At 50.8% G+C, this 23,705-nt stretch overlaps 1 protein-coding gene across 1 annotated transcript; it reads right to left on the reverse strand.

The window, feature by feature from the left end:
• Window positions 1-2,160: 2,160 nt before the first annotated feature.
• LPCAT4 (lysophosphatidylcholine acyltransferase 4) lies at window positions 2,161-23,600 on the reverse strand. The gene is made up of 14 exons (XM_056864167.1): window positions 23,502-23,600; window positions 13,416-13,558; window positions 11,983-12,203; window positions 10,460-10,572; window positions 10,004-10,064; window positions 8,803-8,861; window positions 8,478-8,512; window positions 8,317-8,371; window positions 7,533-7,615; window positions 5,608-5,733; window positions 4,887-5,028; window positions 3,872-3,970; window positions 3,557-3,713; window positions 2,161-2,567 (listed from the first exon to the last, which is right to left on the reverse strand). Exons 1-14 carry the CDS (start codon window positions 23,598-23,600, stop codon window positions 2,407-2,409), a joined length of 1,554 nt encoding a protein of 517 aa, XP_056720145.1. The 3' UTR covers window positions 2,161-2,406.
• Window positions 23,601-23,705: the final 105 nt, after the last annotated feature.

The raw sequence follows: 23,705 nt of genomic DNA on the forward strand, positions 1-23,705 counted from the left end.
GGCAAAGGGAATGATTTGGCTTCAGTCGATTCTACTGGGGTAAGAGTACTCGAAGGCCAACAGCCAAGAATCTCAACCAAGCATCTGCCGTTTTCCAGCAGCTCAGGGCTGGAGTCTCCATCTCTGAGCATCCAAAAGGATCCTGGCGACACTGAAACGATCCAGAAGGCTCGGTGGCCAATCTCAGATCAGCGCGAGGTGACTCCATGGGCAGGAAACCAACCTGATATCAGGCAGACACTAAAGCCCACTTTGAACCCCTCTGACTGTGTCATTGCAGTTGAAGCTGATGTGGGCAACTGCGGTCCTAATGGGGATCACACGCCCATACCCTCCAGTAGTAGCCAAAAAACAGCAGCACTTTCACCGAAATTCAGCAACTGTAATGAAAGCGATGAGCTGAACCAGAAACCCGAGTGTTGCAATCTGTTGCCTTTCAAAGACCGAAGTGGAGAAGCCGGTTCAGAAAGTGAGGTGAAGGATCCAGGTCGGATAGTAGAAAGGCGAGATTTGCTCGAGCCAGCTACCGAGGCCGGCGCTACCCTTCCAGAACTTTCTGGAGGGAACGTAGAAGGCAGTCATAAAGATGGTGCTAAAGAAGAAGAGCCAGCAGAAGAGGAGGAGGAAGAAGACGAGGAGTTGTCCGGTTTTTCCTCCATGCTCGCCTCCAAGCTCAGCCTCTCACCCCACTGTCACCACGTGCCTTGCCCAAAGGAACGAGAGGACACAGTGCCCTCATCACCCACCGAGACTGGGAGACCAGGTTCTAAGACAATGCATTCAGTCCGGGTACAGGTGCCCCAGGATGCCGTTGTTCCCTTGAGCAAAAACCTGGGTGCCCACCATACTGTCCACCGGAGCCATAAGAGAAAAAGCTACAGCTCAGGCATACGGAGGAGCAAACGTCTTCGCAATCAGTAACCAAGCCTCCAACGGAAGCCGACGCCAAGCAGACATGACATTTCACTTTTCTCCAAGTCCCCGTTTTAGCGCTATCCTTTCTGTTGCCCTGACATTTAAAGCCCCACCCCTCTTCAGATGACAAATCTCCTCAGGAGGGCCTACCGAGGATGTACTGATTGGTTTATGATCCGTGGAGATATGACCTCTGTGGGGGGGAGAAAGGCCCCTATTTTGTTCAAGTTCCTTAGCAGATTAAAGTGAGTTGTCGTCCTTCTTTGTTGAGGCGTTGTCTACAGGGCGGACAACAGGAAACCGACTTCTCGTTCATGGCACAAACAGCTTCGACGTCGAGGTGTGATCTCCATTACTGGTCCAGTCTTTTATGCGTAGCTGTTTCCCTCGCCGTCACCCCTCCGACAGCTTCAGGTCTTTGTTTTGATTATGCATGCCGTTTCCGACCATCGGAGGTCGCCTCGCTCTCCCCCTGCCTTTCCCCGCGTTTTCAAATTTGAGATATAACGGGCTCCTCAAAATGTGGGCAAAACATGGGGAAAGGTGGGGGAGAGCAAGGTGACCTCTGACGGTCGAAAAAGGCATGCATAATCCAAACAAAAACCCGAAGTCGTCGTCGGAGTGATGGCAAGGGAAACAGCCCTGCATAAAAGACCTCCCAGTGTCCTGAAGTCGCATGGTCTATCACCTCACCCCCATGTCATGGTCCTGGTCTGAATTAGGTCTCATGCGCCAATCTGGGAGCTCCCTGCACAGAATACACGATAGTTTTTGTTGCCCTGGCTGGGGAGACCCGAGTTCAAATCCTTGCTCGGCCATGAAGCAAACTGGGTAATTTTGGACCAGTCACTCTCTCACTGTAATGTACCTCACAGGATTGTTGTGAAGATAAAATTGAGGAGACACATTCATGCCACCCTGTGCTCCTTGGAGGGAGGCCAGGCTAAAAACCTGACAGATATTTCTTTCTTCAACTTTTTTTTTAAAAACTCTTGAGAATCACCTTTGTTTTTCAACAGATCACACACACCTTTTATTATAGATATATAGATATTTATTTTATATATAAAATAGCACTTCTTTATATTTTACAAAACGGAAAACGGAAACAAAAAGCAAGAAAACCGTCGTCTTTCCGTCCTTCCTTTCCCTCACGAAAACAGGGGGAAATAAGGTCAACAACAAACAAACGTAAAATAAAATGATATAATTAAACATAACAAAAATAAAATTAAAAAAAAACTTTTAAAATAAACGGAGAGAAGCCCCAATCCCCAAAGAACTTGCGGCTGTGGTTCCCCGGTTATGGTTGCCCTGAGATGGCGGTGTCTCCGCCCCCCCTCTGCCCAACCACCATAGCGGCATGGAGCTAGCAAGCGAGCAGGAGGGGAGGGGTCTGCGTGGCCAAGGGTGTGGCATGGCTGTGTGTGTGGGGGGGTTCTGTCTTTGTTTTTTGTATACACATGGCTAAAGAGGTTTGGGTGGGGGGGTTCAGTCTGCCTTGCTTTTGGGAGAGGCTGCTGCCGGGATGCCGTTTGCGTAGGCGGGCGGGGGGCCGGGCTTGGCCAGAGCGCGGGCCGCGGGGAGGCGCAAGTATGTGCTAAACAGGCGGGCGTAGTCAGGGTGACGGAGAGAGAAGTCCTGGAATTCATCTGTGGTGGGGGGGAAGAAAGGGTGAGGAAGAGAAAGAGAGAACAACGTGACCTCTCGGTCAACTTAGCATATGTAGAAGGCTAAACAGATCCTCTCAGCGTGTAAATATTATGCCTGTAGGACTTTGTACGAATATCCTGGCTTTCTGCCTTCATCTCCTTACAGGTCTCCATTTCTGTGGCCGCCCAAAGCGTCCCTTCTTCACAGCCTTCCTTCAAACCACCTCTTAATTTCCCCCACCTGGCTGAAGAAGTTTCCCCTCCTTCTATGTTTCCCCGCCAAACACCGACAACCAGTGGGCGGTTTAAGCCGTTGGGTGAGGCAAACAAGTGTTGTGGCAATACCATGACATCACTTCCGCAACAGTGTGATATTCTAGGACTCGGCCAAAACTCTTTGGTAAAACCAAATCGCTTCCGGTGAACCTTAGGGCCTCAAGCCAACGCAACGACGTCACTTCTTGGTTCGTGCCGCAGTTGATGTCACAACTTCACCACAATGCCCATTCCTCCCAGTTTTCTCCCACTGCTCTACTGGGCAGCGCAGAGCAAGCCCTGGCCACCCTCCCTCCAATCACCACAGTCCCGCCTCTCTTCCTATCTGCATCTCATCCCCCTTGCCAGATATAATATCATAGAATCATAGAGTTGGAAGGGACCACCAGGATCATCTAGTCCCACCCCCTGCACAATGCAGGAAATTTACAACTACCTCCCGCCCCACACCCTAGTGACCCCCTACTCCATGCCCAGAAGATGGCCAAGATGCCCTCCCTCTCATGATCTGCCTAAGGTCACAGAATCAGCATTACTGACAGATGGCCATCTAGCCTCTGCTTAAAAATGAAGCGAGTTCATGGGGGTGGCAAAAGGGAGAAATCTCACCTCCTTCCTCGAATCCTTCTGTGTGTCTTGTCTACAACTACCCCTCCAGGCCTCCCCTCCTCCCTTCAATGCCCAATTATCTGGGTAGACATGAGGGCCCTCACCAAGGGTCAGTCCATCTTGTCTGTGGTCTCTGCAGAGCCGGCTGTGGAGTTCCGCCCCATCCGTCCTGGGCGTGCCCAGTAGTAGGCGCAAAATGGCACAGAACCCGTCCGAGCGCAGCCGGCGGTCCCCGGTCTCCGCGCGCATCTCTGAGAACAGCTGGTGACATGGAAAACAGCGCACGAGGCACAGAGATGAGGACCAACGCAGTGCTGAACGCTCTCAGCCCACGCTGCCTCCTTCCCACAGACCCACGACCGCCTTCAGGGTCGCCTCAAGAATGTGGTTAAGAGGTGGCATGAAGAGATGGTGGTTACCTCAAAGGCACGGCATGTCAGTTGCTGGGGCTCGTACTCTCCCTCTAATGTTTCCAAGGCCAGGGATACTTCCCGGGAGTCCGTATTTCCATCAGTGTCCTGGAGGGGAAAGCACACTGTGGATAAAAAGGGTGTTGGCATAACACTCCTCCCTTGTTCTTATTCTCAATTTTGTTTTTTTACCTCAAGCCCCTGACTCCCATTTCCTTAAAAATTCTAAAATTGTAAAGAAATTAAGCGTGGTGTAGTGGTTAAGAGCGGTGGTTTGGAGCAGTGGACTATGATCTGGAGAATCAGGTTTGATTCCCCACTCCTCTACATGAGCGGTGGGCTCTGATCTGGAGAACCGGGTTTGATTCCCCACTCCTCCACATGCGCGGCGGAGGCTAATCTGGTGAATTGGATTTGTTTCCCCACTCCTACACACATGAAGCCAGCTGGGTGACCTTGGGCTAGTCACGCTCTCTCAGCCACACCTTCCTCACAGGGTGTCTGTTGTGAGGAGGGGAAGGGAAGGTGATTGTAAGCTAGTTTGATTCTTCCTTAAGTGGTAGAGAAAGTCGGCATATAAATATCAACTCTTCTTCTAAATCTCACCTTTTTGAGTGGCTCTGTGCCGCCACGGTTTATACCATTTTACTCCTCCGGAACAATTTTTTCCTCTCTATTTCACTCTTCCTCAGTGATCCCAGCTAACCTAGGGCTACTTACGGGACCTAAAAAATCTACACAGGTAATCAGATTTTGTTATGCGTTGACAACATTGAGGGCAAATGAAGCCCATTTACAGGGAAGGTAATGCTATCTGTACTGTTCATACAGGACATCCTAGCCAATCAGGAATCCCTCAATCCTAGCCAATCAGGAATCTCTCAATCCTAGCCAATCAGGAATCTCACCACATTCGGAAATGATTCCTGAAGATTTCTGCAAAATGTTTCCTTCCCTTATTTTAGTTCGACCCTCCTCAGTCCCCTAATTTTACGAGCTTCTCCCACATTCTAGTCCACTTTACCTGTTGGAAATAGTTCAAGAGCCCCTCCACATCCTCAGGGCATGGCAGCCCCAAACAACGGGCCAGCTCTGTTGGTCCTAGCTGCCCAGGTGCACAAACCGGAACTGGATCCAACTGGCACTTGACTCCCCCTGTTAGGCACCTGCAAAAAGAGGTCGTTGAAGCCGTCCGAAAGAAGAAACCGATCACTTTGCATCTTAACTCTGCTCTTTTTGGGTTTCCCCAGATGCCTTTTTGCGAAGGGTGATGCACCGGGTTATTTCTCATGATGCCATTTATAAAGCTTGGCTCAGAAAGAGCTGTTTGAGAATGGGACTGGGAAGAGCATTGTGGGCTACTGGGTTTGTTGCTATCGGTAGGAGGGCACTGGAGTTTAACCCTCACTGGTAAATGACGCAACTGTGCAGGGCATCTGCCTGAGGCTGGCTGGTGGCCATGCCATTCTTGATATAGGCCCACCCACTTTCTGCAGAAGCCCCGCTTCTTCTGCAGGATGCAAAAGCAATGCATATTCATAGGAGTGGAGCTGCTGCCTCCGCCACCATAGTGTATTGGATAAAGCATACCTCTTCCCCCAGCCAGCACACTACTGACTTCCTTCTGGAGGCTTGTCTGTCGATAAGATGGCGGTCCATTTTCCTACTCCATCTCCTACTTTGGTCCTGCTTTTTCTTTACCCCTGGCCAATCAATAACCAAGCGGTTCCCCTCCAACGTCTCACCTGGCTTTGCGCAGCACCTTGCCCAGTTCCCAGATGCGTGGCTCCAGAGCCACCCTCAGGTGACCCACGACGGTGACGGGAAGGTTGCCCACAAACTCACAGTCCGTGGCAGGAATCCCCAAGGCCCTAAAAGAGAGGGCAGGAGGGAGGCAAGAGAAGACAGAGGTCTAAACAACATCCTTGGCGTCTTCCCACCAAACCGCGCCACAGTTCCTTCATGCAAGAGGAGAATTTTCCCATCATGCACCAAACTGAGGGCCAACATTAAATGATGACACCCTCCCCTTTCCCTCACATCCTGAATTTCTTCTCCAAGGAACCAGGTCTGAGGCTGTGACTCGGTCTGGTGAGCGAATGACCATAGACCATACGGATGGAAGGTGAGTGACTGGGAGGAGCACTTATAGAAGGCATCAAATACACATGTAGAATCATAGAATCATAGAGTTGGAAGGGATCACCAGGGTCATCAAGTCCAACCCCCTGGACAATGCAGGAAATTCACAACTACCTCCACACCCCAGTGACCAGAAGATGGCCAAGATGCCCTCCCTCTCATCATCTGCCTAAGGTCACAGAATCAGCATTGCTGACAGATGGCCATCTAACCTCTTCTTAAAAACCTCCAGGGAAGGAGAGCTTACCACCTCCCGAGGAAGCCTGTTCCACTGAGGAACCGCTGTTAGAAAATTCTTCCTAATGTCTAGACGGAAACACTTTTGATTTAATTTCAGCCCATTGGTTCTGGTCTGACCTTCTTGGGCAACAGAAAACAACTCTGCACCATCCTCTCTATGATAGCCCCTCAAGTACTTGAACATGGTTATCATATCCTCTCTCAGTCTTCTTCTCTTCAGGCTAAACATACCCAGCTCCTTCAACCTTCCCTCATAGGACTTGGTCTCCAGACCCCTCAGATGTATAGTATTTCAGAGCAACAGAGGAGTTCAATGTTGGCTTCTGTAACTGGCGGGTAATAAGTCTCTGGATTGGCCAAGTCTGGAACTGATACTAAGAGCCTAACCTATTGTCTTTGCCAGATTAACAGATTATCACATTTTTATAGTTTCAGAGGATGTTACGATATGGATAGCCATATTGGTCTGCAATAGAACAGCTAAATTCAGGACCAGTAGCATCTTAAAGACCAACCAGGTTTTGAGGGTATGAGCTTGAGAATAAAAGCTCCCTTTGATGAAGGGATCTGATGAAGGGAGCTTTGACTCTTGAAAGCTTATACGCTGAAAATCTGGTTGATCTCTAAGGTGCCGCTGGGCTCGAATCTAGCTGTTTCACATTTTTATACCACTCGTCCCCCAAAAACGGTTCTGCCATCTCTCGTTTTTAACCACACAACATATCTCACACATCCTCCAAGTAACTGAGGGTGGAGTATGTAATTTTCTCTCTCTGCTGTGCTATCCTCACAACCCCTGTGAGATTGGTGAAGGCAAGAGATGGAGATTTGCTCAAGATGGCTCTTCTTGACCTGGTAGGGCTGAGTGGGGAACTAAAATCAGGGTTCCCTTGCCTTAGTCCCCACCACACTGGCTCTTCTTGCTGTATGGGGGCTACCACTTCTGATATCTCCAGGTTCCCCTTGAGTCATTCCCAGTTGGGAGCAACCAGCCCTGACACTTCTCAGCCAGCCACTAAGAGATCTTCAAAGGCTCATGGCAGAACAAAAGAGACCTGCTGATCCTGACGATGTCTGCATGGGTCAGTAAAATCAGGGGTTGTGGGAGGAATGCTACTATAAAGGTCTGCATGGTAGTTTGGGGATATTGCCTCTTTTGGGCAGGAAACCTTCCCCCATAACCCATCCCTCCAATGTCTAAGGTTCACCTTCACAACACTCCCTGCCCAACCCTTGCCAAAATCCTTCGCCCCACAACCTAGGACCACATGAGCACCTTGCCACTCACCGGGCCATGACTTTTTGGACGTTGTTAGCATACAGCGTAGGGTTCACCGCCTCTTCAGAGCTGGGTTGATACACAGGGAGAAACTGAAAATTACAGGAAGAATTAATGGTAAGGAATGGGGTCTGAGGTCAGTAAAACGAGTACCCAGCTTGCTGGGGGTAAAGTGTAGATGATTGGGGAGGGCAACAGCAATTTTCAATTATCCGTAAAAAGCTGATAATGCTATTCGGCTTTTTCAAAAATTCTGGGCTTATTAAACCCAAACCTGAAAAATACGTGGAAAATCTACATAGCCCTATTAATGACCTCCAAAATGTCCTATCCTTAACAAGCTTGCTCAGGTGTTGCAGACTAAAAGCTGTGGCTTCCTTTATTGACTGAATTCATCACATGTTGGGTCTTCCTCTTTTCCTACTGCCTTTAACTTTTCCTAGCATTATTATATTTTCCAACGAGTCTTGCCTTCTCAAGTAGAACTCTGAAAACATTTACTTATTCAGAATATAGGAATGGCCCCTTTCTCCTAAAAAGTGCATGAGGCAGCAAACCAAAGAGAGAAATGGTGGAAATCAAAACACATATGAAAACCAACCATCAGATGAGCGGTGCCGGAACTTCCATATCTATAGGTAAAACTACGATTTGGAACTCCTTTGGCTCTGAATTCAAATTTCTGTAGAGTTGGGTGATTTGGGAAACTTGGGGTGTGTGAATCAGGGAACGTGACAGGAGATCTCCACAGGGGGTGCTCAGGTGCCAGTTAAAAGGGATTTTTAATTTTTACCTCCACTTCCACAGTAGTGCAGGGCTGGGAAGCTGTTAGCCAGATGACCTTTAATCTGAAAGTACAAAGGGAGGGTGACAACACGTCAATTTGGGGGACAAACTCATTCCTGCATAGAGCTCGCTCTCCTCTCTCCACTCCTTTTTTAAAAAATTACTCACACGCCAGGTCCTCTCCAGGCCCAGGTTGTTGAATCCTGCAAAGAGAAGAGGGCTGTTATATTTAGAATCATAGAGTTGGAAGAAACCACCAGGATCATCTAGTCCAACCCCCTGCACATTGCAGGAAATTCATAACTACCTCCCCTCCACACACACCCAGTGACCCCTACTCCATGCCCAGAAGATGGCCAAAGTGCCCTCCCTCTCATGAGCTGCCGAAGGTCATAGAATCAGCAGCGACCTCTCAGGCCTCCAGCGTAGGTGGGGAGGCAGAGGTTGAACGGTGTCTTCCACCGCTTCTCTGTTCTCGTTCTTGGAGACTCACCAGACTGTTGGGGTATCTGATAAGGACCGGCTGGATGGGGACACCAGATATAAAGGCACCTGGAAGAACAAAAGAAGGAGATAAAAATGGATCTGCAGGTAGCTTGAGCCCTCTCGTTTGCAATGCTGTCTGTGGTAAGAACTTCAGAAGAGCCCCGCTGGATCAGACCAGTGGTCCACCTAATCCAGCATCCTTTCTCACACGGTGGCCAACCAGTTCCTCTGGAGGTCCAACAACAGGGCATAGAGGCCGAGGCCTTCATTAGAACATCAGAGGAGCCCCGTAGGATCAGACCAGTGGTCCATCTAGTCCAGCATCCTTTCTCACACAATGGCCAACCATTTCCTCTGGAGGTCCAACAACAGGGCACAGAGGCAGGGGCCTTCCCCTCATGTTGCCTCCTGGCCCTGGTATTCAGAGGTTTGCTGCCTCTGATGGTGGAGGTTCCCTTTAATTACTATGGCCAGGAGCCACTGATACACCTGTGTGTGTGTGTGTGTTAAGTGCCATCAAGTTGCTTCCGACTCAGGCAACCCTATGAATGAAAGTCCTCCAAAATGTCCTATCTTTGACAGCCTTGCTCAGAACTTGCAAATTGAAGGCTGTGGCTTCCTTTATTGAGTCCATCCATCTCTTGTTGGGTCTTCCTCTTTTCCTGCTGCCCGCCACTTTTCCTAGCATGACTGTCCTTTCCAGTGACTCTTGTCGTCTCATGACGGGGCCAAAATACGACAGCCTCAGTTTAGTCATTTTTGCTTCTAGGGTCAGTTCAGACTTGATCTGATCTATAACCCACTGATTTGTTTTTTTTGGCAGTCCATGGTATCCGTAACACTCTCCTCCAACACCACATTTCAAAGGAATCTATTTTCTTCCTATCAGCTTTCTTCACTGTCCACCTTTCACACCCATACATAGTAATTGGGAATACGATGGCATGAATTAATCTAGTCTTCGTGGCCAGTGACACATCCTTACACTTCAAAATCTTTTCTAGCTCCTTCAGGGCTGCCCTTCCCAGTCTCAATCTCCTTCTGATTTCTTGGCTGCAGTCTCCCTTTTGGTTGATGGTGGAGCCAAGGAATAGAAAGTCTTAAATAATTTCAATTTCAACTGATACACCTATCCTCCACAAAATTGTCCAGTATAAAAGCATAAGATGGAACTCGATTCATACGACCTGACCTCACAGGTCTCCTACCTGGTTTAAACTTCAGTAAGGCTTTCTTGTTTGAGCAGGTTCCCTCTGGGAAAAACAGGACCTGGGAACACAAAAGAGGAAATTGAAGGAGGAGAAAGGAGATGATTTTTATATGCCAACTTTCTTTACCTTTTTAAGGAGAATCAAACTGGCTTACAATCTCCTTCTCTTCCCCTCCCCACAACAGATACATTGTGAGGTAGGTGCGGCTGAGAGAGTTCAGAGAGAACTGTGACTAACCCAAGGTCACCCAGAGCGGAGAAACCAACCCGGTTCACCAGATTAGCCTCCGCCGCTCATGTGGAGGAGTGGGGAATCAAACCTGGTTCTCCAGATCAGAGTCCACCACTCCTAACCACTACACCACATTGGCTCTCACAGTAGGGTGGGTTGTTCAAATACCCAACCACCCGCTGGAGCCAGTACAAGGCGTAGTTGGCTCATGTTGGGTCTCACCTGTGGCCATTTTCCCTGGGAAGTTGCCCGTCTTTTCACTTCCTCCACCACCTTCTTGCGAGAGGCCGGGTCATGGCGGGAGACCAGGATGGCCTGGTTGAATCTCAGCAGGGCTGCAGGGGGCGGGCGAGAAGGAGAGACGGAGAGTCAAGGGGCGTATAACTTTTCTGGAGTCTTCACCGGACACCCAATTCGAAATGCGCCGGCCCGAAACGTTTCCCTGAATCTGAAATTTGGCAAATTTGAATGAGCATTCCCGGGTAGATTTGGTGTTTACAAGAGGGCTGTCATCCCATTAAATCTATTTGAAAGAGGCACAACCATAAGGATTAGAGCAGGGGTGTCGGACCCAGTTGTTACGAAGGCCGGATATGACATAAATGTCACTTGGTCGGGCCGGGCCTCGCCAGCCCAGATCAGGACTGGGGGGTGGGGTGGCTACCTTGGCTGGCTGGATAAGAGCTCTCAAGGAGTCGGATCCGGCCCGGGGGCCTTATGTTTGACACCCCTGGATTAGAGGAATGGGGATTTTTTTTAAAAGTTAGGTTCTTAGTATGCTGAATTTGATACCTGAGGGACACAACCATAAAGTCTAGAAGCTTGGGAATCTTGTTAAAAAGAAAGGTAAGTTTTTCAATATGCTGAATTTGATACCCTACACAAAACCATGTGAATGTGAGACACTTGCGCAAACCTCACGTGGACTCAATTTCCTACCGCACCACAGCACAAGTAGACAGTTGGAGCAAATGGGTATATAATTATTTGGGAAGGACCTCATGGAGTAATCTCTTCCTGACTATGATCTGCTGCTATGATCTGGGAAGGGGCCGTGGCTCAGTGGTAGAGCATTTGCTTGGCGTGCAGAAGGTCCCAGGTTCAATCCCCGACATCTCCAGTTAAAGGGACTAGGCAGGCAGGTGATGGGAAAGACCTCTGCCTGAGACCCTGGAGAGCCGCTGCCGGTCTGAGTAGGCAATACTGACCTTGATGGAACAGGGCCCTGAGTCAGTAGAAGGAAGCTTCATGTGTGTTTGGGGAGGGGCTATGCATCAGGGGTAGAGCACCTACTTGGCGTACAGAAGGTCCCAGGTTCAATCTCCAGCATCTCCAGTTAAAATGACCAGGCAGTAGGTGATGTAAAGGGCCTCTGCTTGAGACCCTGGAGAATCACTGCCAGTCTGAGTAGACATGACGGAACTTGATGGACCAAGGCCCTGATTCAGTAGAAGGCAGCTTCATATGTGTTTGGGGAGGGGCTATGCATCAGTGGTACAGCATTTGCTTGGCGTGCAGAAGGTCCCAGGTTCAATCTCCAGCATCTCCAATTAAAAAGACCAGGCAGTAGGTGATGTGGGAGACCACTGCCTGAGACCCTGGACAGCCACTGACAGTCTGAGTAGACAAGACTGACCTTGATGGACCAATAGGTCTGGGTCAATAGAAAGCAACTTCATGTCTTCATGAGTTTCAGAGCCACCTGATCCCACACCCTTCCCACTCGCTACACGAGATCCTCTCACCTCCAATGACTGGCACGTGGAGGTTCTCAGTGCGAGACACCACCTTGGGGAGGTCACAGGGCAGCAGGATGATAGGGTCAAAGAAGGTGGAGTGCGGGGCGGCCACCAGGATAGGAGCCTCGAGCCGCGATGCCCTTTGACCCCGCACCCGTATCCGCATGAAGCCCAGCAGGAAGAACATCAGGCGGCTCAGCAGGTAGACCGAACCATGGGAAACGGTGCTAGAAAAGAAAGCGGGAAGGGAGGGAAAAACCAGGAAGGGTATCAGAAGAGCTGCTTGCAGCCAGCACCATAAGTCATCTGCAGAGGCCAAAAAAGCCATACAGTGCAATCCTATTCAGAGTTCTTGCAATCTCAGGCCAAGGACTGCAGTGGGCTTAGACTGAAGTAAGTCTACACAGGACGGTAAACAAAAAAAAGCAGGAGTCCAGTAGCACCTTAAAGACTAACAAAATTTCTGGCGGGGTGTGAGCTCTCTTCTTAAGTAGAGAAGATTGAATCAGACATACAATGGCAATGTAAATGTCAAAAGCAAGTAAATGACATTAGCAGGTGTGATTGGATTAGGTGTGGTATGCAGAGGGTGGAATGCCGCTTTTATGAGGAACTTCGATTATGTTATATCTCTCCCCTTTTAACATATAAATCTAATGCCCATGTGTCTGACATAATGCCTTTTTTATTAAGTGACAGGGATCCCAAGGCTACATTGTCAGTGGCAAGGTTTATCTCAGTCCTTATATCCCTCAAACATTAGATTTACGCTGCTCAAGAACAATTGATGAAGGAGCTTCTAAGGGATAAAGGAAAGAAAGGCTATGCAGAGGGGTAGTAGGCATGGAGAAATTAGCATTGAGACAGGAATCCCAGATCTCTATTCAGTCCAGGAGAATGCGTTCATTGTTTGGAGCTTCATTATTAGTTGGAATTCAGCAGTCTAATGTTAGATGGGTAGGAGGGAAGGCAGCATGGTACAGCTCGATCTCGTCAGATCTCGGAAGCTAAGCAGGGTCAGCCCTGGTTAGTCTTTGGATGGGAGACCACCAAGGAATACCAGGGTTGCTATGCAGAGGAAGGCACTGACAAACCACCTCTGTTAGTCTCTTGCCATGAAAACCCCATAAGGGGTCACCATAAGTCGGCTGCGGCTTGACGGCACTTTACACACACACAATGCTAGATGGATTCACATTCTAGTTGTATCTGAAGAAGTGAGCTGTGGCTCACGAAAGCTCAGACCCTGCCAGAAATTTTGTTAGTCTTGAAGGTGCTACTGGACTCTTGCTTTTTTCTACTGCTACAGACAGACTAACGCGGCTACCCATCTATCCACACAGGACGGCACTGACAGAGTTGGAAGGCACCTTAAGAGATCATCTAGCTCAACCCCATCTTCGATGCCTGGAACTGACCAATGCTGAGCCGCCACTTACTTTCTCCATCCAGAGAACGGTTCCTGCAGCGTCTCCTCCGGGAGCCCCACCACCTGGAGGAGTGCGAAGGGCCATATGAGGAAGAGAACGACGAAGGCCAAAGCGACGCGGATCGGTGCCAGCACCACCCCCAGCACGTAGAACTGCAAAACACACCGTGGAAGAGGCGTCATAGGATGCCACTGAATGCGCTCGTTTTCTGCGCAAGACGATTGAGAATATGAAACTGTAGTGCTGGGAGACACTAAGAGGGCATCTAGACCAGCCCTCCAACATCATCTCTTTCCGCAAGCTTAGCCCACATCTGGGGCAATTAACTTCTCAAGCCAAAGATGAAAGAGGGGAAAGGGGGTCTATGCTTGTTCAAAGCGTTAACGCGAAATGGGGGGGGGCAGGTTTGACAACCGGCAGAACAGAACTGCCATGGTCGTTAGGGTTGCCAGGTCCCTCTTCATCCCCTTCTTCTTCGGGGAGGGGCTGTGGCTCAGTGGCAAAGCATCTGCTTGGCATGCAGACGATCCCAGGTTCAATCCCCAGCATCTCCAGTTCAAGGGACCAGGCAATTAGGTGGTGTGAAAGACCTCTGCCTGAAACCCTGGAGAGCTGCTGCCGGTCTGAGCAGACAGGACTGACTTTGATGGACCCAGGGTCTGATTCAGTATAAGGCAGCTTCATGTGTTCATGTGTTCAATGCCCAGGGAAAAAATGTCACCAACCACGATCAAGATGCAAGAAAAGCGCCAGGAGAAACACAGTTTTAGACCCTTTAAAACAATTAATGCAATTGAAAAATTTAAAAGATTGAAATTACAATTTCCAAATACAGTGGGATCCAGAGCACACCATGTCACAAACAAAACCAGGAGATTTCCCCTCGTTTCCAAACCCAGCTGCAGAGAAATTTGAATTGTGGAGCCACAGACCCTCCAGCAGGGGGCGAGAGAGAGTGGCAAAAGAGGATGCGCGAGGGCACCTAACGGCTGTACTCCAGACCAACCTCCCCATGTCTAAAATATGAGAAGGGACCTCACCCTGCTACTGAGCAACTCCTAAGAGTTGGGGAGGGGCTGTGGCTCAGTGGAAGAGCCTCTGGTTTGCATGCAGAAGGTTTCAGGTTCAATCCCCAGCATCTTCAGTTAAAGGGACTAGGCAAGTAGGTGATGTGAAAGACCTCTGCCCGAGACCCTGGAGAGCTGCTGTTGGTCTGAGTAGACAATACTGACTTCGATGGACCAAAGGTCTGATTCAGTATGAGGCAACTTCATGTGTTCATGTGTTCACTTAAGAGATCATAGTAAAAACTACAGATGACCCTTAATAAATGTATAAACCCCTTTCTTTAAACCATGACTTTCTATGGGAGTCTATCAGAGTCTGACCATTGTACCAGATCATTGGGGGAGCTGATAAACTTTACAAAGGGGTTGTTTGCCACTCTTTTTCAAGCTGATGTTTTTTTTTCTTGCTTATTTATTTATTTCTCTATTAGGTCTCTTTAAGAGAAGTTAAAAGATAACCAAGAATGTCACCAACCAAGAGTTGTCCTTCTAAGGTCATATTTAATATTTCTGCTTTCGTTTCTTTCCAAAACAACCCCTGGGAAGGGTTCTGAACTTGCGGTTATAATTTGCCCGCGCAGTGAATCATCCGAGGCTTGGAGCGACGGATCAGTTACCGCTCACCCCGGCTTGCGGCCCTCCAGTAAAACAATCAGGGCAATATGGTTTTATAGCAGTAGGTCCATTCCTCCGGTGATCTGTAACCAGCTCTCGAAGGAAACAATCTCGCTCGGTGATCGCGTGGCCATTGCCCTAGAATTCCTGGCATGTTGGAGAAGCCGGTCCCAGCTGAGATTCCCCCGAAGGGCCTCTCTTGTCATAAATACCCCAAAGCACCAGGCCAGCGCTGACCGCTAGTAAACTTTTCCCCTGAGAAACAGCCGGCCCAGAGCACTGTTTATGGGAGGAAGGGAAGGAGGCATCAACCAGGAAGCCTTGGCGGGGTCTGAAGACGAAGGGGAAGTGAGGGGAAAGAGCATTTAGACCTCCAGGGAAGGCCTCTGGAAAAAGAAGGTTGGGAACACTGCTGGAGTGATAGGATTTTTAAATAGAAGGGTGGGAGGAAACTGCAGGGATAAAACAGGCAGAAGATGCATGGCAGCTGAGGGGGAGAGCAAGAGAGAAGAAGAGTTGGTTTTTATATGCCGACTTTCTCTACCACTCTTACAATCACCTTTCCTTCCCCTCCCCACAACGGACACCCTGTGAGGTAAGTGGGGCTGAGAGAGCTCTAAGAGAGCTGTGATTAGCCCAGGGTCACCCAGCTGGCTCCATGTGTAGGAGTGGGGAAACAAACCCAGTTCTCCAGATTAGCCTGTTGTAAGATGGCAAACAGAAGCTTGATGTAAGATGGCAAATAGAAGCGAAAGGAAGGAAGGAAGGAAGGAAGGAAGGAAGGAAGGAAGGAAGGAAGGAAGGAAGGAAGGAAGGAAGGAAGGAAGGAAGGAAGGAAGGAAGGAAGGAAGGAAGGAAGGAAGGAAGGAAGGAAGGAAGGGGCTTACAATCACTTTCCCTTTCCCTCCCAACAACAGATACCCCATGAGGTAGGTGGGGCTGAGAGAGCTCTGTAACTTGCCCAAGGTCACCCAGCTGACTTCATGTGTAGGAGTGGAGAAACAAACCCAGTTCACCAGATTAGCCTCCACTGCTGATGTGGAGGAGCGGGGAATCACACCCGGTTCTCCAGATCAGACTCCGCCGCTCCAAACCACCGCTGTTAACCACCACACCAAGCTGGCAAAAAAAACCATGTCCCCGGCACAGAATTAATTTACAGTGCACGTTTCTGTTGACTTTAAGGGTTTGCCAGGGCAGAGAGAAATTGGAGTGCACCAATTCTACTCCTTTGCATGCCACATAGGGTTAATTCCAACATAAGTAGGGTTGCCAGGTCCAAGTTGGTGGGGGGGGGGGGTTAGGTTTCCAGCTCCAAGTTGGGAAATTCCTGGGGATTTGGAGGATGGAGCCTGAGGAGGGCAGGGGCCTCAGTGGGGTATGATGCTAAACAGTCCGCCTTCCAAAGCATCTATTTTCTCCAGGGGATCCGATCTCTGTAGTCTGGAGACGGGCTGTAATTCTGGGTGATCCACAGCCACACCTGAAAGCTGGCACCCCTAAGCATAAGCTGAGTCAGAGCTCACTTCCTCAAATGCATTGGAGCATAAATCCATCAGACTGGTTCACATACACAACAGAAATTTGAGAAGGTTCGAAAGAGAGAACAGCTGGAAACCAAACCCCATCCCAAAAGTAACCAGCCACATGGGCATGAGATGCTCCCACAGAATGAAACAAGACAAGAAGAGTTGGTTTTATATGCCGACTTTCTCTACCACTTAAGGAAGACTCAAACCGGCATACAATCACCTTCCCTTCCCCACCACAGACACCCTGTGAGGTAGGTGGGGCTGAGAGAGCTCTTAAGAGAGCTGTGACTAGCCCAAGGTCACCCAGCTGGCTTCGTGTGTAGGAGTGGGGAAACCAACCCGCTTCACCAGATTAGCATCCGTTGCTCATGGGGAGGAGTGGGGAATCAAACTCAGTTCTCCAGATCAGAGCCCACGGCTCCAAACCACCGCTCTTAACCACTACATCACGCTGGCTCTCCCCCTGAAGCAGGTACAATAGGCCATTCCAGAGGCGTAGCCAACTAACAAAAGGAATTCAGGCCACTAATAACGGCACCCTACGGTTAGGGTTGCCATGTCCCTCTTCGCCACTGGCGGGAGATTTTTGGGGTTTGGGGAGGGGTTTGGGGAGGGGCCATAGAGTTCAATGCCATAGAGTTCAATTGCCAAAGCGGCCGTTTTCTCCAGGGGATCTGATCTCTATCGGCTGGAGATCAGCTGAATTGGCAGGAGATCTCCTGCTACTACCTGGCAGTTGGCAACCCTACCTACGGTTGCCAACGCCAAGCTAAGAAATTCCTGGAGATTGAGGGTAAAGCCTGGGCAAGGTGGAGTTTGGGTGGGGGAGAGACCTCAGTGGAGTACAATGACATAGAGTTCACCCTCCAAAGCAGCCATTTTCTCCAAGCGAGCTGACCTCTGTGGTCTGGAGATCAGCTGTATTTCTGGAATATCTCCAGCCCCCACCTGCAGGTCATCAGCCCTACCTCTCCCCCATCCTTTAACACCCAGCGTGATGAAGGATTCTGGAGACTGCTTGTGTTATTTTGGTCGGTCCTAACCAAAGATAATGACACAGCAAGGTAAATAAAGAACCGGCGGGGGGGGGGGGGGGAGAGAATAGCTTGTTGAGGTCAAGCGTTGTCAAAATGACACAATAAGTCATACAAAGTATTGTTATTATGGTCTCATTTGGCGGTGCTGACGACTGGCAAACATCAGAGATCCTGGAATTAGGATCGCCTGCCTAGCACATCTCCAAAAAAGATTCTCTAGTGTGCTCTGGAGGGCCAGAGTAGTTTTCAGCAAACTGAGCTCAGTATTTTGCCCAGTTCTCTGAAAAACAAGCACAACCATTCCCTTCTCATCTTAGGAAAGTTAACTACGCTACCTAGACACTTCAACCTTGGCTGCTGGACGTTTTCAGCCACTGTCTCGAAAGCAAGGAAGACCCACTATGGCAAAGAAAACCTCAAGGAGAAAAAAATCTGGGACTCTGAGCTACTGAAGGGGGTACGATCAGAGAAGAAGAAGAAGAGTTGGTTTTTATATGCCGACTTTCTCTACCACTTAAGGAAGAATCAAACCGGCTTACAACCACCTTCCCCTCCCCACAACAGACACCCTGTGAGGTAGGTGGGGCTGAGAGAGCTCGAAGACAGCTGTGACTAGCCCAAGGTCACCCAGCTGGCTTCATGTGGAGGAGTGGGGAAACTAATCCGGTTCACCAGATCAGCCTCCGCCGCTCTCGTGGAGGAGTGGGGAATCAAACCCGGTTCTCCAGATCAGAGTCCACCGCTCCAAACCACTGCTCTTAACCACCACACCACGCTGGAGAGAAAGGGAAAGGTGAAAGCATTATGCCGGGGGTGTCAAACACAAGGCCTGCGAGTCGGATCCAGCCCCTTGAGAGCTCTTATCCGGGCCACGAGCCGGCAGAGGAGAGCCCCCCCCACACACACACTCGATCTGGGCTGGCAAGGCATGGCCCGACCATGGGACATTTATGTCCTATCTGTAGGGTTGCCAGGCCCCTCTGCCACCGGCGGGAGGTTTTGGAGGCGGAGCTTGAAGAGGGCGTGGTTTGGGGAGGGGAGGGACTTCCATGCCATAGAGTCCAATAGCCCAAGCGGCCATTTTCTCCAGGGAAACTGATCTCTATCGGCTGGAGATCAGTTGTAATAGCAGGAGATCTCCTGCTAGTTCCTGGAGGTTGTAATCAAAAAACGGCTTGCAAGTGCTTAATCAGGAGTGTGGAATTCAAAATATAGCACAAAACAATTGTTTCTAAAATAAAGAAAAAAAATTTCGTGTAGACTTTTTCAAGCCTTCAATCTTTCCGTGCACTGTTCAATCAATGCATGAAGGAGTGTACCTTTCCTATATATCTGGACGAAATGGAATTATACCGGCTCTCCATTGCTCTACATCTTGTTTCCGTGGTTTACTGATGCACTTTATGAAATTGAAACTATTAATACGGACTGAATAAGGACTGAGCATTTTGGCTTATATTTTGCATTGTAAAGCCTTATGCTGAGAGCTGGGGTCTTAGACCAACTGTGATATACATTTCTTTGCTCCAGAATTGTGGTTATTGAATGTTTCCAATATATATCTGTAATAGCATGAGTTGCTATTGTTTGGTTTCTTTATTTTAGAAACAATTGTTTTGTGCTATATTTTGAATTCCACAGTACCTGGAGGTTGGCAACCCTACCTCTCCGGCCCTCATAACAATCGAGTTCGATACCCCTGCATTATGCCTTACAGGTGAAGGAGCAGAAAGAGGCCCAGCTAGGAAAAAAGTACACTGCACAGATTCTCTGTTGAACCGTCATTGTATGCAGTTTTTTAAGAGTGTAAACAAAACAGAACAGGAAAGGCATGTATTAATACAAAACAACAAGAGGAAAAAGAAACGTATCTTGATCTCATTTGCAGTTGAGACAATTAAGACATCTATGCTTACGGCCACAACTCCGTTCCCTGGCAGTGAATTACACAATGTAATTACTCGCTGGGTAAAGAAGCATTTCAAGTATCCCCTCTAGCATTATGGTACCCTTGCAACAACAAAAAAGGTGGGGGGGGGCTCCAGAACAAGCTGCTCCGCAGATTAACATACAAAGTATTACAATAGTGGCTGTTTTATTTTCAGGCTCTTTCCTAATAATCCCCAGCATGGAGGTTAGCCTTTTCCCTGCCCCTGGGCACCGAGTCAATCTTTTCATTAAGTCGGCCCGCACGACCCCTTGACCTCCTCCCTCCTTACAAAGCCAGTGCAGACCGCATCCATGTATAGTTTTCCGGCTGAATAATTAAGGATCTATGACGGAGGTGGGAAGTGTGGTGCAGCTGCAGCCAATTTGTGGCGACCCCACAGGGTTTTCAGGGGAAGAGGCGGACAGAGGTGGTTTGCCATTAGAATAATAGTGTTGGAAGGGACCACCAGGGTCATCTAGTCCAACCCCCTGCACAATGCAGGAAATTCACAACTACATTACCCCCTCCACACACACACCCAGTGACCCCTACTCCATGCCCAGAAGATGGCCAAGATGCCCTATGATTCTATTGCTCCATCTCTAGGTGTTCCTTCTCTCCCAGTCCGGTGCTAAATTTCCCCATTGATGCTTGTCGGCTGGATGGATTTCAGAGGACTGTTTGGTTCCTACTTTGTTGGGGAGCGTGTGGGTACTGCTGTGGGTTAAGCTGATTTCCCTTCATGCGCATCCCCAAATGGCTGCGGTAGATTCTTTCCATTTCTCTCCTACGTTAGCATAAACCCTTGGAGCGGGGGAACAGACATATACCCAGCTTCCCAAGTTCTGTTATCCTCTCACCGCAAGCTTGAATGTGATGGGAATATTTCCTGGTTTGCTGCAGCAAGTTAGGAGCCCTTCAAGGTATCTGTAAAACAAGAGATCCCAACTTCCAACTCTATGATTCTAATCATAGAGTTGGAAGGGGCCATACAAGCCATCTAGTCCAACCCCCTGCTTAATGCAGGATCAGCCTACGGCATCCCTGACAAGTGCTTGTCCAGCCTCTGCTTAAAGACTGCCAGTGAGGAGGAGCTCACCACCGCCCTAGGTAGCCGATTCCACTGTCGAACAACTCTTACTGTAAACACCCCCCCCCCAATATCCAGCCGGTACCTTTCCTCCCGCAATTTAAACCCATTCTTGCGAGTCCTCTCCTCTGCTGCCGACAGGAACAGCTCCCTGGCCTCCTAGCTCCCTGGCCTCCTCTAAGTGACAACCCTTCAAATACTTAAAGAGAGCAATCCTGTCCCCACCCCTCAGCCTCTTCTCCAGACTGAGCATTCCCAGTTTGTTCAGCCTTTCCTTGTAGGGCTCGGTCTCCAGGCCCCCCTGATCATCCTCGTCGCTCTCCTCCGCACCCGCTCGATTCTGTCCACATCCTTTGTGAAGTGAGGCTCCAGAACTGCACCCAATACTCCAGGTGCGGCCTGACCAATAGGATCGCCACAGGCCAGATGGTGGGGAGAGAGAAGGCTTGGGGATTTCGGAGTTTGCAAACCGGGCTGGTAGCTGGGAAGCAGCTTCCCCGTTGCCTGGGAGAGCAGAGCCTTGTAGCCGCAGGCGGCCAAAACAGGAGCCGGGCGGGGAACAAGGAAAACGCCAGACAACCCACAGACATCCTGCCCCAACCAGTGCTTATGTAGCTTAGCCCGTTTCCCCGTGTTCTCACCACTAGGCCAGCCTGTCCCACAGTCTTCAGCTCGGACCCAGACTCGTGCCTGCCCCACTTCGCAGGCCTCTGCTGTTCTTTGGGGCCTGCTTCCTTTCTCCCCCCCACCCCTCCACTGCCGCATGCATGCCTGAAGGAAAAACAATAGGGAGTCACTAGCCTTACTCCCCTTCTAGCCTTACTGGAAGTTGACTGGGGGGGCTCCGTCTCTTTCTTTCTTTCCTTCCAAAGTGACCCCCCCAAAAAAAGAGAAGCATCCCAGGAGAAGCACTTTACATTCTGGGTCCCACATAAACAAACCCCAAACTGGCCCAGCCGAACTCTCCCCCCCCACCCCGGACACCGACCCGCTCACCAAGGACTGCATAATAACCCACAATACACTGCAGTCGCCCCCCCCCCCAAGCTCTTGTTCCCCTTTTAGCGACTCCATCCCTCCAAGACATCCTTCCCCGGGCTCTAGGCCTCTGCAGAACCACGACAGGTTTAGGAAGGAGCGCATCATGCTCTCGCCCACAAGATAGGGGCTCCACCTCTGGCATGGCTGGCCATAGAACCCCCCCTCCTGCCCCTTCCAAGTTGGTCCTCTTCCCCCCTCTGGGACCCCCATGTTTAGACGTTCAAGGCAGAGCTGAGATGAAGTCCTCCTCCTGTCCATCCTCCATCCTCTCCCTTTCCCCCAAAAGCGCCTTCTGAAAACCCACCCTGCAGAACTCCCCCTGTCCCAGGCTTGCCCCAGACCCTTTACAGCAACGCCGGGCCCTACAACAGACCCTTCCTCTCACTCAAGGAGCCCTGGACCCGCGAGCAGCCCCCTCCCCGAGGCAACCCATCCACCCCCCTCCCACATTCCCTAGGCAGCCCCCCAGAGCATCAGCAAGAGAGCCCCAAAGCCCCCTGGCCCTATAAGGCATGGCTGGTTTGCATGCGGCCCCACTGGCAGAGGCGCCAGGAAGCCTCCTCCGAATGGCCTTCCCCCCCCCCATACGGTCCCTCTAGGGCAGCCTGCAAGCCCCCTTCCACAACCCCCCCCAAATCAAGCTTCCCTACAAGCCCCGGCCGGAGACCCCAAGCCAAACAATGTCGTACCTTCCGACGGCTCTCCAGAGCACAATGCCTCTCCCTCCACCAAGAAAGACCCCAGCTTCTCCCCCCCCAAAAGACCCCAGTTTCTCCCCCCCAGAAAGAACCCAGCTTCTCCCCCCCAAGAAAGACCCCAGCTTCTCCCCCCAAGAAAGACCCCAGCTTATCCCCCCATGAAAGACCCCCCAGAAAGACCCCAGCTTCTCCCCCCCAGAAAGACCCCAGCTTCTCCCCCCCATGAAAAACCCCAGCTTCTCCCCCCCAGAAAGACCCCAGCTTCTCCCCCCCAGAAAGACCCCAGCTTATCCCCCCATGAAAGACCCCCAAGAAAGACCCCAGCTTCTCCCCCCCAGAAAGACCCCAGCTTCTCCCCCCTAGAAAGACCCCAGCTTCTCCCTCCCAGAAAGACCCCAGCTTCTCCCCCCTAGAAAGACCCCCAAGAAAAACCCCAGTTTCTCCCCCCAGAAAGACCCCAGCTTCTCCCCCCATGAAAGACCCCAGCTTCTCCCCCCATGAAAGACCCCCAAGAAAGACCCCAGCTTCTCCCCCCAGAAAGACCCCAGCTTCTCCCCCCTAGAAAGACCCCCAAGGAAAACCCCAGCTTCTCCCCCCCAGAAAGACCCCAGCTTCTCCCCCCCAAGAAAGACCCCAGCTTCTCCCCCCATGAAAGACCCCAGCTTCTCCCCCAAGAAAGACCCCAGCTTCTCCCCCCAAGAAAGACCCCAGCTTCTCCCCCCTAGAAAGACCCCCAAGAAAAACCCCAGCTTCTCCCCCAAGAAAGTCCCCAGCTTCTCCCCCCCAAGAAAGACCCCCAAGAAAGACCCCAGCTTCTCCCCCGCAAGAAAGACCCCCAAGAAAGTCCCCAGCTTCTCCCCCCCAAGAAAGACCCCCAAGAAAGACCCCAGCTTCTCCCCCGCAAGAAAGACCCCCGCTTCTTCCCCATCGGAGCCCCCGCGCCCCCGATTTCCGTCGCCATCCAGCCGAGACCCCCCGCGGCCGCAATCCCCCCCCCCAGTCCGTCCCGGGCGCGCCCCCGCTCCGCCCGCCCCGTCCGCGCGCTCCCTCCTCCCCCCCCCCCCCCTGCGCGGGCCGCAGCTCACCTTGACTCTCTGCAGGCGGCTCAGGCGCAGCTCGTGGACGAAGGGGTTGGGGGCGGCCGCCGCCGCCGGCGGGGCCCCCTGGCTCGAGCCCCCCTCCATGGCCGGACCCCCCAGCCAGGCTGCTCCGCTTCCAGCCTGCGACTGGCCCCCGAGGCCGCGGCCCGGGGACGGGGGAGGGACGGCGAGGCCGGACGGACGGACGGA

Source organism: Euleptes europaea, chromosome 18 (assembly GCF_029931775.1).
Source record: "Euleptes europaea isolate rEulEur1 chromosome 18, rEulEur1.hap1, whole genome shotgun sequence".
Classification (NCBI taxonomy): Eukaryota; Metazoa; Chordata; class Lepidosauria; order Squamata; family Sphaerodactylidae; genus Euleptes; species Euleptes europaea.